Genomic DNA, 12526 nt, shown 5'->3' with positions numbered 1-12526 from the left:
CCACATACCCCCACCGCCGACTCAGGCCGAGGCGTCATCCGGCCTGCAGCATCCCCTCCCCCTCCTGGAAAGGAAGTCGGCTACGACCATCTGAGACCCCGGTCTGTGGACCACCTGAAATTTGAAGGGTTGTAAAGCTAGATACCAACGGGTGATCTGCGCGTTGGTATCCTTCATGCGGTGGAGCCATTGGAGGGGAGTGTGGTCCGAATAGAGCGTGAATTCGCGCCCCAGGAGATAATAGCGGAGGGTGAGGATGGCCCACCTGATCGCCAGGCATTCTTTTTTGATGGTGCTGTACATCGTCTCCCTCCTTGAGAGCTTACGACTGATGTACAGCACCGGCCGTTCCTCGCCCTCCGTCTCCTGGGACAAGCCCGCTCCCACGCCCCGATCCGACGCATCGGTCTGCAACAGAAAGGGAAGAGAAAAGTCGGGAGAGTGCAATAACAGCCCGCCACACAGAGCAGCCTTCACCTGGGTAAAAGCCTGCTGGCATGGCTCCGTCCACTGGACGGTATCAGGTGCCTCCTTTTTAGTGAGGTCAGTCAGCGGTCTGGTGAGGTCAGAATAATTAGACACAAACATTCTATAATATCCCGCCAGACCCAGGAACTGCCTCACCTCCTTTTTGGTCTTGGGTCTCGGTGAGGTCGCAACCGCTGCCGTCTTATCAATTTGGGGACGCACCTGACCGTGACCCAAGTGGAAGCCCAGATACCTTACTTCCACACGCCCAATTGCACACTTCTTTGGGTTAGCCGTCAGCCCGGCTCCATTTTGTTGCTCACTTCTGGCCCGAGATCCTCCTCTCTCCTCACTACCATTGCCAGCATCACCGTGTTCGCCTCACTTCATTTTTTGAGGAGGTTGAGGTGATAAATTTGATGTGCCCCGCTCCTGTCCGATCGTACCACCTCATAATTGAGATCGCCTATCTGCCGTGTGACCTCGAAGGGCCCTTGCCACTTGGCGAGTAATTTGGAGCTTGAGGTGGGGAGCAATACAAGAACTTTATCTCCCGGTGCAAATTTGCGCAATCTGGTACCCCTGTTATATTGTCGGCTTTGTCTGTCCTGGGCCTGTAACAAATTCTCCATTGAGAGCCGCCCCAACGTGTGGAGTTTTGCTCTCAGGTCCAGGACATACTGAATTAGATTTTTGCTGTCTGAAGGTCCGTCCTCCCAAGCCTCCCTTAGGACGTCCAACACCCCACGGGGCTGACGTCCATAGAGAAGCTCGAAGGGGGAAAACCCAGTGGAGGCTTGCGGGACCTCACGCACGGCAAATAACAGGGGTTCCAGCCATCGATCCCAATTCTTGGCGTCTTCGTGTACGAACTTACGGATCATTGCTTTCAACGTGCGATTAAAACGTTCGACCAGCCCGTCCGTTTGTGGGTGATAAGACGCTGGTACAAATCGCTTTAATGCCCAACAGTCCATATAGTTCGCGGAGGGTCCGTGACATGAACGCCGTGCTTTGATCCGTGAGAACCTCCTTCGGGATTCCCATGCGGGAGATGATTCAAAACAGTGCGTCCGCTACGCTTTTCGCGGAAATACTGCGGAGCGCCACTGCCTCGGGGTATTGCGTCGCATAATCCACCACCACTAATGCGAAGCGATGCCCTCGTGCCGACCATTCTAATGGCCCGATCAGGTCCATACCAATTCTCTCGACGGGGACCCGAACAAGAGGAAGAGGGCACAATGGTGCTTTTGGGATGGCCGGTGGGTTTACCAACTGACATTCAGGACAAGACGCGCACCACCTGCGCACGTTCTCATGAATGCCCGGCCAAAAGAATTGGGCCGTTAGACGGTTTACTGTTGCTGTTTGCCCTAAGTGTCCGGCCATTGGATTATAGTGAGCCGTCTGGAAAAGCATTTCCCGACAGCTGTTTGGTACCACTAACTGGGTTGTATCCTTTTTTGTTTGAGTGTCTTGGGTCACTCGATACAACCGGTCTTTTAAAATGGCAAAATACGGATAGGCGAGCGGTTGCGCGGAGTGGAGAAGTTGTCCGTCGATGGTACGGACCTGATCAAACGCATGTTTGAGCGATTCATCGTGAGACTGCTCCAGGGGAAAATCGTCGCACCGAGAAAGATGTCGACTCTCTACGGCGCTCCGTTCCCCTGAGTCAGATCCCAGTGGTCCCGGCTCAACTTCTCCCACCTGCGCGACCACCCCCTTCCGTTGGCCTCGGCTCCCCCAAGAGACATCCGCACACAATTGCCCCAATAAGACAGGAAACATTGGCAAATTCGTCCCCAAAATTAGCGGATGTCGGAGGTGCGGGTTAACCGCCACCTCTACACTATGCCTTTGTCCCCGGAATTGTATTGGCAGACACTAAGGGGTAGTTCAACACGTCCCCGTGCACGTGCACCGTACCTTAACCATGCGGCTCGTATCCCCTGCCATGGATTGAATCAGTCATTGATGAATTGAGGTTTGGTTACACCCTGAATCCACCAAAGCCTGATACGCATCCCCCTTTATACTCATGGGTATTTGATACAGGCCAACCGGATCGGGGGCAATCTGTGGGGTGTCGGGGATCCGGATCACTGTACCGACCTCCATCACGGGACAGCGGTCGATAGTGTGCCCCGGCTCCCCGCACCGCCAACAGATTGGCCCAGGCTTTCTCCACCGCCCTAGTGGCAGGAAGTAGGCCAGAAGATTGGTGGGGAGAGGCTGGAGGGACGGGAGGGCCCGTGGCAGCTCCGGCTGTCTCCTGGGTCCGGGGAGCTGGCCTGGGGACGAGGCCCGTCCGGGATCTGGGAAAGGGAACAGGTTTGGGGGGAGAGGGAGAAGACATAGGGGAAGAGAGAGAGATAGATGGTCAGGGTAAGCCGACCCCGGGGCACGCCACTATCTGGTCCTCCGCCAACTGGATGGCCTGACTCAGCGACGCCGGCCGGTGACACTGGACCCACTGGGCGGTCTTCGAAGGGAGCCGCGCCACGAACTGCTCCAGCGTCACCTTGTCGATGATACTCTCGGCATCGCTTCCGTCGGCCATCAGCCATTTGCGGCAGGCGTCCCGGAGCTGTTGAGCCATCGCAAAGGGCTGGCCGCACTCCCCAAGCTCCAATGAGCGGAACCGTTGCCGGTGTTGCTCGGGGCTCAGGCCGACCCGCTGGAGGATGGCCTTCTTGAGGTCCGCATAGACGAGGAGATTCGGGACTGGCAGTTGCTGGGCGGCCAACTGGGCCTCCCCCGTTAACAGGGGGATAAGACTCGCCGACCAAACGTCCAGCGGCCAGCCCGAAATCTCTGCGGACCTCTTGAACAGCTCGAGGAAAGCCTCCGGGTCGTCCTGAGCCCCCATTTTATGGAGTGGGAAGCAAGCAGCTGGGGGTGCGACCGATGGCTCCCTTGTGGCTCCTTCCTGATTCAACCAGCTCCGGAACGACTCGCGGTCTTCCTGCTGAGCTTGGACGAGGGCTTGGAAGCACCGTTCCTGGTCTTCCCGCAGGCTCAGCAGCGCTTGATGGTGTTCGCGGTGAAGACCGGCGAGCGACTAGATCACGTCCGCAAATGGCGTGGTTGGCGGGGACTGCATGGCGGCGGCAGCTCACTCCTTTCTTCCCAGGTTTCGGCACCAGTGTAATACAGTTCGTAAAAGAGAGGAAGAAAGGAGGCGGGGTCGGCGTGACTGGGAGATGCAGACTCTTTTATTTTGCAATACACAAACAAAGCCTTCTCCTGCTCTATGGAGGATGCTGTACTGCGTCTTCCCAGCCACTCTCTCTCTCCTTGTCGTCTGCTGCTGTCTTTTAAAGCGTCTCCTCACCAATCACTGTAACAAGACACAGGTGATCTTAATGTGCACTTGACCTACTTACGCGCCGTCTTTCTTGCGCCTCCTCCCTTCGGCGCAGACCTCGCTAAACCACACCTCCCTTGCCACATTCACTATAACATCTATAAAGACAGTCTGCATGCCTTCGATGTTGACTTGGGCAAAGCTAGACAGAACTTTTTCTCTAACATTATAAACTGCAACATAAATAACACTCGCACTCTTTTTGCAACTGTAGAGAGACTAACAAATCCCCAGAGTCAAGTTCCCAGGGAAATGCTGTCTGATGACAAATGCAATGTGCAACTTTTTTCCTTGAGAAGATCAATAATATCAGAATGGAAATCAGCAAAGCTCCATGCGGCAGTCAGGTCAGTCTGACTTCAGTACATAATACTGTACATTTGTAACTCTGTCTGAATTTCAGACAATTGATCACTAAACCTTGGAGGAAACTCTTCAAAAGAGTGTTTAACTGTTTGTTAGCAGATCTCCTAAAAATAGTAAATACCTCACTGCTTTCAGGAACTTTCCCAGAGTCCCTAAAAACTGCAGTTGTCAAACCTCTACTAAAAAAGAGCAATCTAGACAAAACCTTACTGTCTAAATATAGACCAATATCAAATCTTCCTTTTATAGGCAAGATCATTGAAAAGGTTGTCTTCAATCAGCTGACCAAATTCTTGAACTCAAATGTCTACCTGGACAATTATCAGTCTGGTTTCCATCAGCATCACAGCACAGAGACAGTGCTCATAAAGATAATAAATGATATTCGATTGAATTCTGATTCAGGCAAAATATCAGTTCTGGTATTACTAGATCTCAGTGCTGTCTTTGACACGGTAGATCACACCATACTCCTATGTAGGCTGGAAAACTGGGTAGGGCTTTCTGGGTTGGTACTTAAATGGTTCGGGTCATACCTCGAAGGGAGAGGTTACTATGTGAACATAGTAGGGATGCAACAATACAGCTCACCCACGGTTCAATACGAACCTCGGTTTTTGGCCCACGGTTTTCGGTTCGGTTCGGTTCTTCTGATGGCTTCAGCACATTAAAGTGTTTTTTGATTGTTTTATGCTTATGTGACAGGAACAGTAAAAATTTAAGAAAAAAACAATTTTACTGAAATTTTCTTTATTTTACTTGACTTACTTTATTATCTTTAAGCAAAAAAAACTTGTACAAATTCTTGGTGTATTTAATAAATGTAAAGATTTACACTGGTAGCTCACATCAGTTTTTGCTTTACTGTTCATCAACATGCCAGTAAAATAAGCTTCTTGAAGAGGTTTTGCGCATCAGAGTAATTAAAATAACGTAATTCAAAACTTGCGATTGCTGTAATGGAAGTAAACGTGCGCTCAATGGGAAAGGCCAAAGATAATATATCAACAAGGTGCGCCACTGCCATTACAATAAATCGGAAGAAATGCAATGCTAAATAGCTGATGGAGGCGCTCTTGCTATGACGTAAATAGCTGTCCGAAAGGCAGCTGAGTGGCATGACTTTCGTTAAGCGGACTTTGGCGTGGTGCTGTAGACACTCTTTCCGCATGTGCTGAGAGCAACGCGAACTTGCTGCTTTCGTATGCAGTGTAAAAATACATTATTGATGTGCCAAATTTGGCATTTAGCATTTAGCATTATACTCAACATCACATTGCTTCACTCACAGCAGAGCAGTGCAGTGTTGGCTTGCTCACTGGGAGACTGCATTTATTTGTTTATTCATTTATTTATTAGATATTATTTATTATAATGATCTTGCTTGGTCTATAAACACCATGCACTGTGCTGTGTTTTACNTTTGGAAGAATGCTTATAACCAGTCAGATTTTGCCCCCCATTGTCTACCATAGTATGAAAAAATACATCGGTAGTCAAAAGTGCCACAGAACTGTTTGCTGTCGAAGGTGAGTAAATGATAACAGAATTTTCATTGTTGGGTGAAGTATCCCTTTCAGCTGTATGATAGCACCATGGACAGCTCCACATTGACCTCTTGCAAATAGGACATCTCACCCAAGACTTCCTTATTTGGAAACCCTATTTAATCGCCAAAAAGCAATCATTCAATACTAGTATATTCTCTTTATATGAGTTGTATTAATAAATTCATGTGGCCCTGATCATGTGACAATAAACAAAGATTCAAATCTGTTTGCATCACACCAAGAAATGTCTTCTGATCACATGAATGCATTTATAGATGTATACAGTTATTGTGTGATGTGGTATGAAATGTGTGGAAGTATGTGTGATTTACTGTAATTTGCAATACCAATGCTATCAATGCTATGCAAGTTTTTGTTTTAAAGGTTCAGTCCTTCTCATAAATACAGAATCTCTAGATGGCAGCAGTGATATAGGTAACTAATCAGTATGTGGTAGGTGTTGTATGGTTTGACATTTTGAACTCTGGCTGTCTGTAAAAGATACCTAGGTTGAACTTTAGTCCAGACAAGTTAATGTTGCAGTGATCTCCCATCGCAGCCGGGAATCTTATTCTAATTATTTGCTTATATATTTTATAAAAAGAGAATAAGCAAATATCTATTGATCAAAAACACTACATATAAGACCTAGAAATCTTTTTATATGAATTTATTATAATATTAACTCTACATTCTCCCAAATCTGTCTATGTATTCTAAGGCATTGTGGTTATTCATTCATTTGCAGAAAGAGCCCCATTCAGATGACTGATTTGAGATAAGACTCTTCAATATTTTAAAGACTATCAAACACAACAAGACAACGTGAGTCAGGCAATGATAACTGTATTCTTTTGACAGCTACTTTATGTATTACTATATGATATATAAACTAATATTATGTGTTTGTGTTTGAGAAAGAAAGAAAATATAGACAACAACTACATGTGAGACTGTCGTGTGTGCCGTGTGTGTGATGTTAATGATCTACATAAAGGCAGTAAATGTGTAAATAGACCTATGGTTGGACTAACTGACTCGATAACTCCCTACTTTTTCTGAAGCACATCATCAGGCTGAAGACTGAAATTTACTCTCATTTGGTAAAAAATGAAATTTGAGAACCTTCTGGCTGAGGTGGGAGGTTTTGGAAAATTTCAGATCATTATGATCGTTCTTTTGGTTATTCCAAGAGTCACATTACCGTTTCACTTCTTGTTAAACAACTTTATCGCTGCCATCCCGTCCCATCACTGTGACATCAGCGGTCTGGATGCTGACGGGATCTTTGGGAATCTGAGTCGGGAGGAGAGGCTGACTGTCAGTATTCCAAAACAGGAAGATGGGACTCCTGCTTCCTGTCACATGTTCTCTCATCCTCAGTTTTACCTGCTGTCAAACTCATCGAGCAGCACAGATCTTCCCCTGGTGGAGTGTCAGAATGAATGGGAATATGACAACAGCACATTTAAGTCCACCCTGGCAACAGAGGTAATTCACTTATATAAAACTATCATATCATTTGTCTTAAAACACACTATTTTGATCGAGACTTTTCTTCTCATATGAATCTGTTCTTCTGCATAATACATATGACTATGCCATGATTCATTTATAATATTTCTGTGAAAACATGAGTAGGATGAAAAAGTCAGATTTTCTGAAATTAAAATAATATCCTTCTCTGACTTTCTCAGTTTGATTTGGTGTGCGACAGGATAGGTCTGAATAAAGCCTCGGCCACCATCTTCTTCATTGGTGTGATGGTTGGAGCAGCATTTTCTGGCTGGCTGAGTGACAGGTGAGATGATCACAGTAAGATGTGGACCTTAACGAAATATTCTTTAAGACACTAGAGAGATATATTAGTGTGAAGTGTGTTAGTAGTAGTAGTTATCTTTATGGTTTGTATTTACAGTATATCTGTTTGTATTAGATATGGCAGGAAACCCATGCTAATGGTGTCTTACCTTGTAACCGCTACCTTTGGTGTAGCCAGTGCATTCTCTCAGTCCTTCATCATGTTTGCTATTATGAGGTTCTTCACTGGAATGGGCCTTACCGGCATCAGCATCATCACCTATGTTCTGTGTAAGTGCATGCTGTATGTGTGCATTGGTCTGGTGACTAATTTTGAATGACGATTGATAATGACCTGGTGGTTCTGTCTATATTAGGTGTAGAATGGGCTGATATTGAGCACAGGACATTGGCTGGAGTTTTAATCAGTCTTGACTGGTCTACCAGCACTATGATATTGCCTGGCATTGCGTATTTTGCCAATGACTGGAGAACTCTGGTTCTCGCGGTAACAGCTCCTCTTGGACTGGCTGTGATCACATGGAGGTAAGAGTTATGAAAATTAATAAAAAATGTACAAGTGATGTTGTAAAGCTACTAATGATTCAGCTACACTACACTACACAGCTACTGTACAGTACTGTAAAAGTATTTAACTACAATACAAGTCACAAACAAAATGCGCAGTAGTGCATGAAGCTGGTTAAGGAGGCAGTATCTTTTCAAATGTACTTTTTAAATATATTTAAATATAAATCTAAAAACATGATTTACAATTGTAACAGTTATCTTTATGTCACAGACAATAAACAATGCACTTGTCCCATACCTGTAGGTGGATCCCAGAGTCTGCGCGATGGCTGATTGTCAATGGAAGGCTGGATGATGCTCATCTTTATCTAAGCAAATGTGCCTCATTTAACAAAAGAGAAAATAGCCTCAAAGATATTAAACCACAGGTAACATATTTATAATATATGTAATTATAATAAAATGTGCCATGCTAATGGTGAGTCAGTTGAGAAAGTAATTTTGTGCTTTTGTGGTAAAGTTTGCCTTTTCCATATGACCTTTTAGTCCCTTGCTGCTGTGATAGTCGCTGAGAACAAAGGAAACAGAACATACTCGTTTTTGGACCTGATGAGATCTCCCAAGATGAGAAAACTGTCTATTCTCTCAGGAACCACCTGGTTAGGAATGTTTTAGCACAACAACAGACTCTGTTTTAAAACCGTATATAGAAGTCTCGGATACTGCATCAAAACATTAACTTGCATTGCTAATTGATTCTGATTTTAAGGTCAATTGTTTTTGCAGGTTTGGAGTTGCTTTTACGTACTACGGTATCAGTTTGAACATATCTGGCTTTGGACTGAACCTGTACCTAACGCAGTTCATTTATGGTGCCATAGAGATGCCATCAAAACTGTTAGCCTATCTGTGCCTAGACAAACTTGGCCGCAGGTACAGCCAGGTGGGCACGCTGGTTACAACAGGGGTCTGCATTGGCATCACTATCCTCATTCCTAAAAGTAAAGAGAGGCGAAAACACATTTTCTCACATTTTAAAAGTTTGATGTTTTTTTTTTTAGCTTGAGAACAATCATTTATAAGGATGTCACAGTCAAAAGACTGGCATCTCTTTAACTTTTAACTTTTTTGCAGGTACAGAACCATCACTTATTTTGGTATTAGTCACAATTATGTCTAATTTATAAGTAATCGTTTGTTGATTTTAATTTCACAAGTATTGCATCATTTACATTAATTTTTTACTCATTTTAATTATATTAGTCCTTGTTTTTGTCATTCTTTTTGGTGACAACAGTGGCACTCATAAGTGAGTCAGATTCTCCAGGTATGCCTGTGCTTGTCTCCAGATTTGTGGCTACCTCGTACCATCGTTGCTGTACTGGGTAAAGGATTTTCAGAGGCCGCCTTCACTTGTCTTTTTCTCTATACCACAGAGATATACCCAACTGTGTTACGGTAAGTTGTTTTCTGTCTGTTTAAGAGTATGTATCGCATGCATTTTCTGCCAATCTCATATGAATCTTGAGTACCTATAGAGTAGTATTGCATACTTTGTATCTTCGAAGAGTCTTTAGTTTGAACACATTTATAAAAGACAGAAACAGCTGTGTGATTATTTCCGAAAACAGACGACCTCCTGAACGCGTGCGGGGGGTGGAACTAAAGCACACAATACATTATTGCATGATCCCTGCATAACTGTTGATTCGCTTTAAGTTCATGTGGTGTACCTTATGCACCTATATGTGCCGATTGCCAACAAAACACAGACATATGACTCAGGTTCACTTACCACGTGCGGTTCATGACCGGCATCTTTTAGCGCTGGGACCGCTCCATCTATTAGTTTAAACAATCTGCAAATCCAGCGTTATATCCACCATTTATATAACATTCCTCACCGAAAAGCAGTGAACAAACAAACACAGCTGAACTTCGCGAACGAAGGAGCACGTTGATGGGCGTGTTCTTTCTCCCACTCTCCATGGTTGACGTGTGGGCGTGCTGTTTCATCTCGCTCTCGTGGGTTGACGCTTGGGCATGCTTTACCGGGAGAATTGTCCAATAAGGGACTAAGAAATGTTGTTTCGAAACGGAATTTCATGTTCGATAAAAAAACTTTCCGAAACCTATACGAATGCACAGAACTACTACGTGATACGCCCAACTTGTTTTTTGACAAGTTGACCATGTCAAGCATGAGAAGCCAGCACGTTTAACATCAAGAAGTAAGAATGCATGAAACAACATTGCACATCCCCTTTAAAGACACAATTTGCCCAGAAATGTGAATCTTTTCATTTTTTATAATAATTATAGAATCATAAAAGTTGACATAAAGAAAATTGTATGCTGTATTTACAGTACATTGCACTTTTCTGATCATAGGCAGAATGGATTAGGCTACAGCTCATTTGTTGGTCGTGTTGGTGTCTCTTTGGCACCTCTTGTGGGCCTCCTGGATGAGGTCTGGCTTCCTCTCCCTCAAGTCCTGTTCTGCACTGTAGCCATCATTGTAGGCCTCCTTGCGCTGCTTCTTCCTGAGACCCACAATGTGCGGCTTCCTGAAACTATTGAAGATATTGAGAAAACTAGGTGATGAAGTGAAATACTGTAATTAATAACAATAATAATAAAATTAATATCAAAATGTGTTTATTATTTCATACATTTCTTTATATTTAAGGAAGAGATCCATCTGTTTACCACTTGAGTGAATCTCAGCATGGAAACTAACCTCTACATGGATTGAAAACGAACCTAATCTGTAGAGAAAAATAATCTAATAAATATTCTTTAATTAATTCTTTGTCTTTTTCTTTATGGAATGAGTTATAATTTTGCAGTAGCACAATTTGAAAGAATGTCAAATTTCCTGGTCAAGATGAGGGAACTCAACTTTGAAAAAAATAATTGAATAAAAAGTTTATTTCTTTTTCACATTTCAAATTAACATCTTTATGTTACTTCATTATATTGTGTAATGAGGAATATGATCTTCATCCCATTATCAAGGCTTTCTGATGGATGTCACAGAATTTGCAAAAAGCGATTTTTAGTCATTAATATTGTGTTTACAGTTATGTGTTACTGAAAGTCACAATGAACTCATGGAGTATACAACACTGTGTTTTACAAAACAAAAAGTCACACCAACAGCTGACAGTAACAAAGCAAAAATAAACATAGCTAGCTATATTGAACATCTACAATGTAATTAAGTTTCAACCAAAGGGTTTAACTTTTACTAATCTTTGACAAACAGTCAGACATCTACTGTTAACCATTTTCCACCATTCCACAATCCACAAAATAAACCAGTTGAGACATAACCTCCTTCAGGCTGAGTGCCAGACAGCTCACACAGCGCAACAATGAAATTTGAAGATCTTCTTTCAGAGATTAATGGATTTGGAAGGTTCCAGATAATGGTCCTGCTCATCAATTTTCTGGGTCGATTCAGTCTTGCGTGTCATTTCCTGCTAAGCAACTTTATCGCTGCCATCCCATCTCATCACTGTGACATCAGCGGTCTGGATGCTGACGGGATCTTTGGGAATCTGAGTCGGGAGGAGAGGCTGACTGTCAGTATTCCAAAACAGGAAGATGAGGAATACAAAAGCGCCGACATGGAGTTGATAAATATAGTGGAAAGATATATAGAGAGAGAAAATTAGCCGTAAGTAGAAGCTTCCTCTTCCCGATTGCGAGTGGAGGTTTATTATTCTCCATTTTTTAGCTGAAGTTAGCTTCACCGGAGCGACGCCAATCAAGCAGTCTTGTCAACGATGCCCTGTGCTTAGCGGTCTTTAGATGTGGGGCGGGGCGTTTAAAACATGACAACTAGCCCATAAACAAACTTAATATAAATTATTGTAAATCATTAATTCACTAAATTTACTATATCCATTGCATGAATTGAATCACATTTGTCATTATAATTTTTACTGAAATAAAAATATCTGAGGGACCCCCTAAGTCTATTTTTTACTTCTTATGGGGGTCCCTAATGCCTTATGGGGGATCCCGGATCCCCCCAGCCCCCCTTCAATTCGAGCACTGGATTAAACTAACAAGGTAAACACATACCTTGATTTAAGAGGTCTAAAGACACAAAGTAAGGTAAAAAATCTTGGTGTCATTTTAGAGTCTGACCTTAGTTTCAGCAGTCATGTCAAAGCAATAAGCAAATCAGCTTACTACCATCTCAGAAACATAGCCAGAATCAGATGTTTTGTCCCAAACCAAGATTTAGAGAAACTAGTTCATGCTTTCATCACCAGCAGGGTGGATTACTGTAATGGACTCCTTACAGGGCTTCCCAAAAAGACCATCAGACAGCTGCAGCTCATACAGAACGCTGCTGCCAGGACTCTGACCAGAACCAAAAAATCTGAGCATATCACTCCAATCCTCAGGTCCTTACACTGGTTAC

General features: G+C 43.8%; 2 protein-coding genes across 3 annotated transcripts in view; one reads left to right on the top strand and one right to left on the bottom strand.

The window, feature by feature from the left end:
• Positions 1–12526, bottom strand: part of gip (gastric inhibitory polypeptide) — a 39745-nt gene that overhangs the window by 15969 nt on the left and 11250 nt on the right. The gene's annotated exons all lie outside the window — the stretch shown is intronic.
• Positions 6868–10690, top strand: LOC130569355 (solute carrier family 22 member 7-like). Its single transcript, XM_057358949.1, has 9 exons — positions 6868–7248; positions 7455–7558; positions 7694–7848; positions 7935–8103; positions 8393–8516; positions 8635–8747; positions 8875–9089; positions 9438–9546; positions 10480–10690. The coding sequence occupies exons 1-9, from the start codon at positions 6868–6870 to the stop codon at positions 10688–10690; spliced, it is 1581 nt and encodes a 526-aa protein (XP_057214932.1).

This window comes from Triplophysa rosa, linkage group LG18, assembly GCF_024868665.1.
Source record: "Triplophysa rosa linkage group LG18, Trosa_1v2, whole genome shotgun sequence".
Lineage (NCBI taxonomy): Eukaryota > Metazoa > Chordata > Actinopteri > Cypriniformes > Nemacheilidae > Triplophysa > Triplophysa rosa.
Note: the sequence above shows the minus strand (reverse complement) of the source record. Positions and strands in the feature narration are given on the sequence as shown.

What these genes read in the sequence shown, in the direction of transcription:
- LOC130569355 (XM_057358949.1), top strand. Translation starts at nt 6,868, where the DNA reads ATGAAATTTGAGAACCTTCTGGCTGAGGTGGGAGGTTTTGGAAAATTT. An exon ending in AGTCCACCCTGGCAACAGAG is followed by an intron (nt 7,249 to 7,454) that starts GTAATTCACTTA and finishes TGACTTTCTCAG; the next exon opens with TTTGATTTGGTGTGCGACAG. An exon ending in TCTGGCTGGCTGAGTGACAG is followed by an intron (nt 7,559 to 7,693) that starts GTGAGATGATCA and finishes TGTTTGTATTAG; the next exon opens with ATATGGCAGGAAACCCATGC.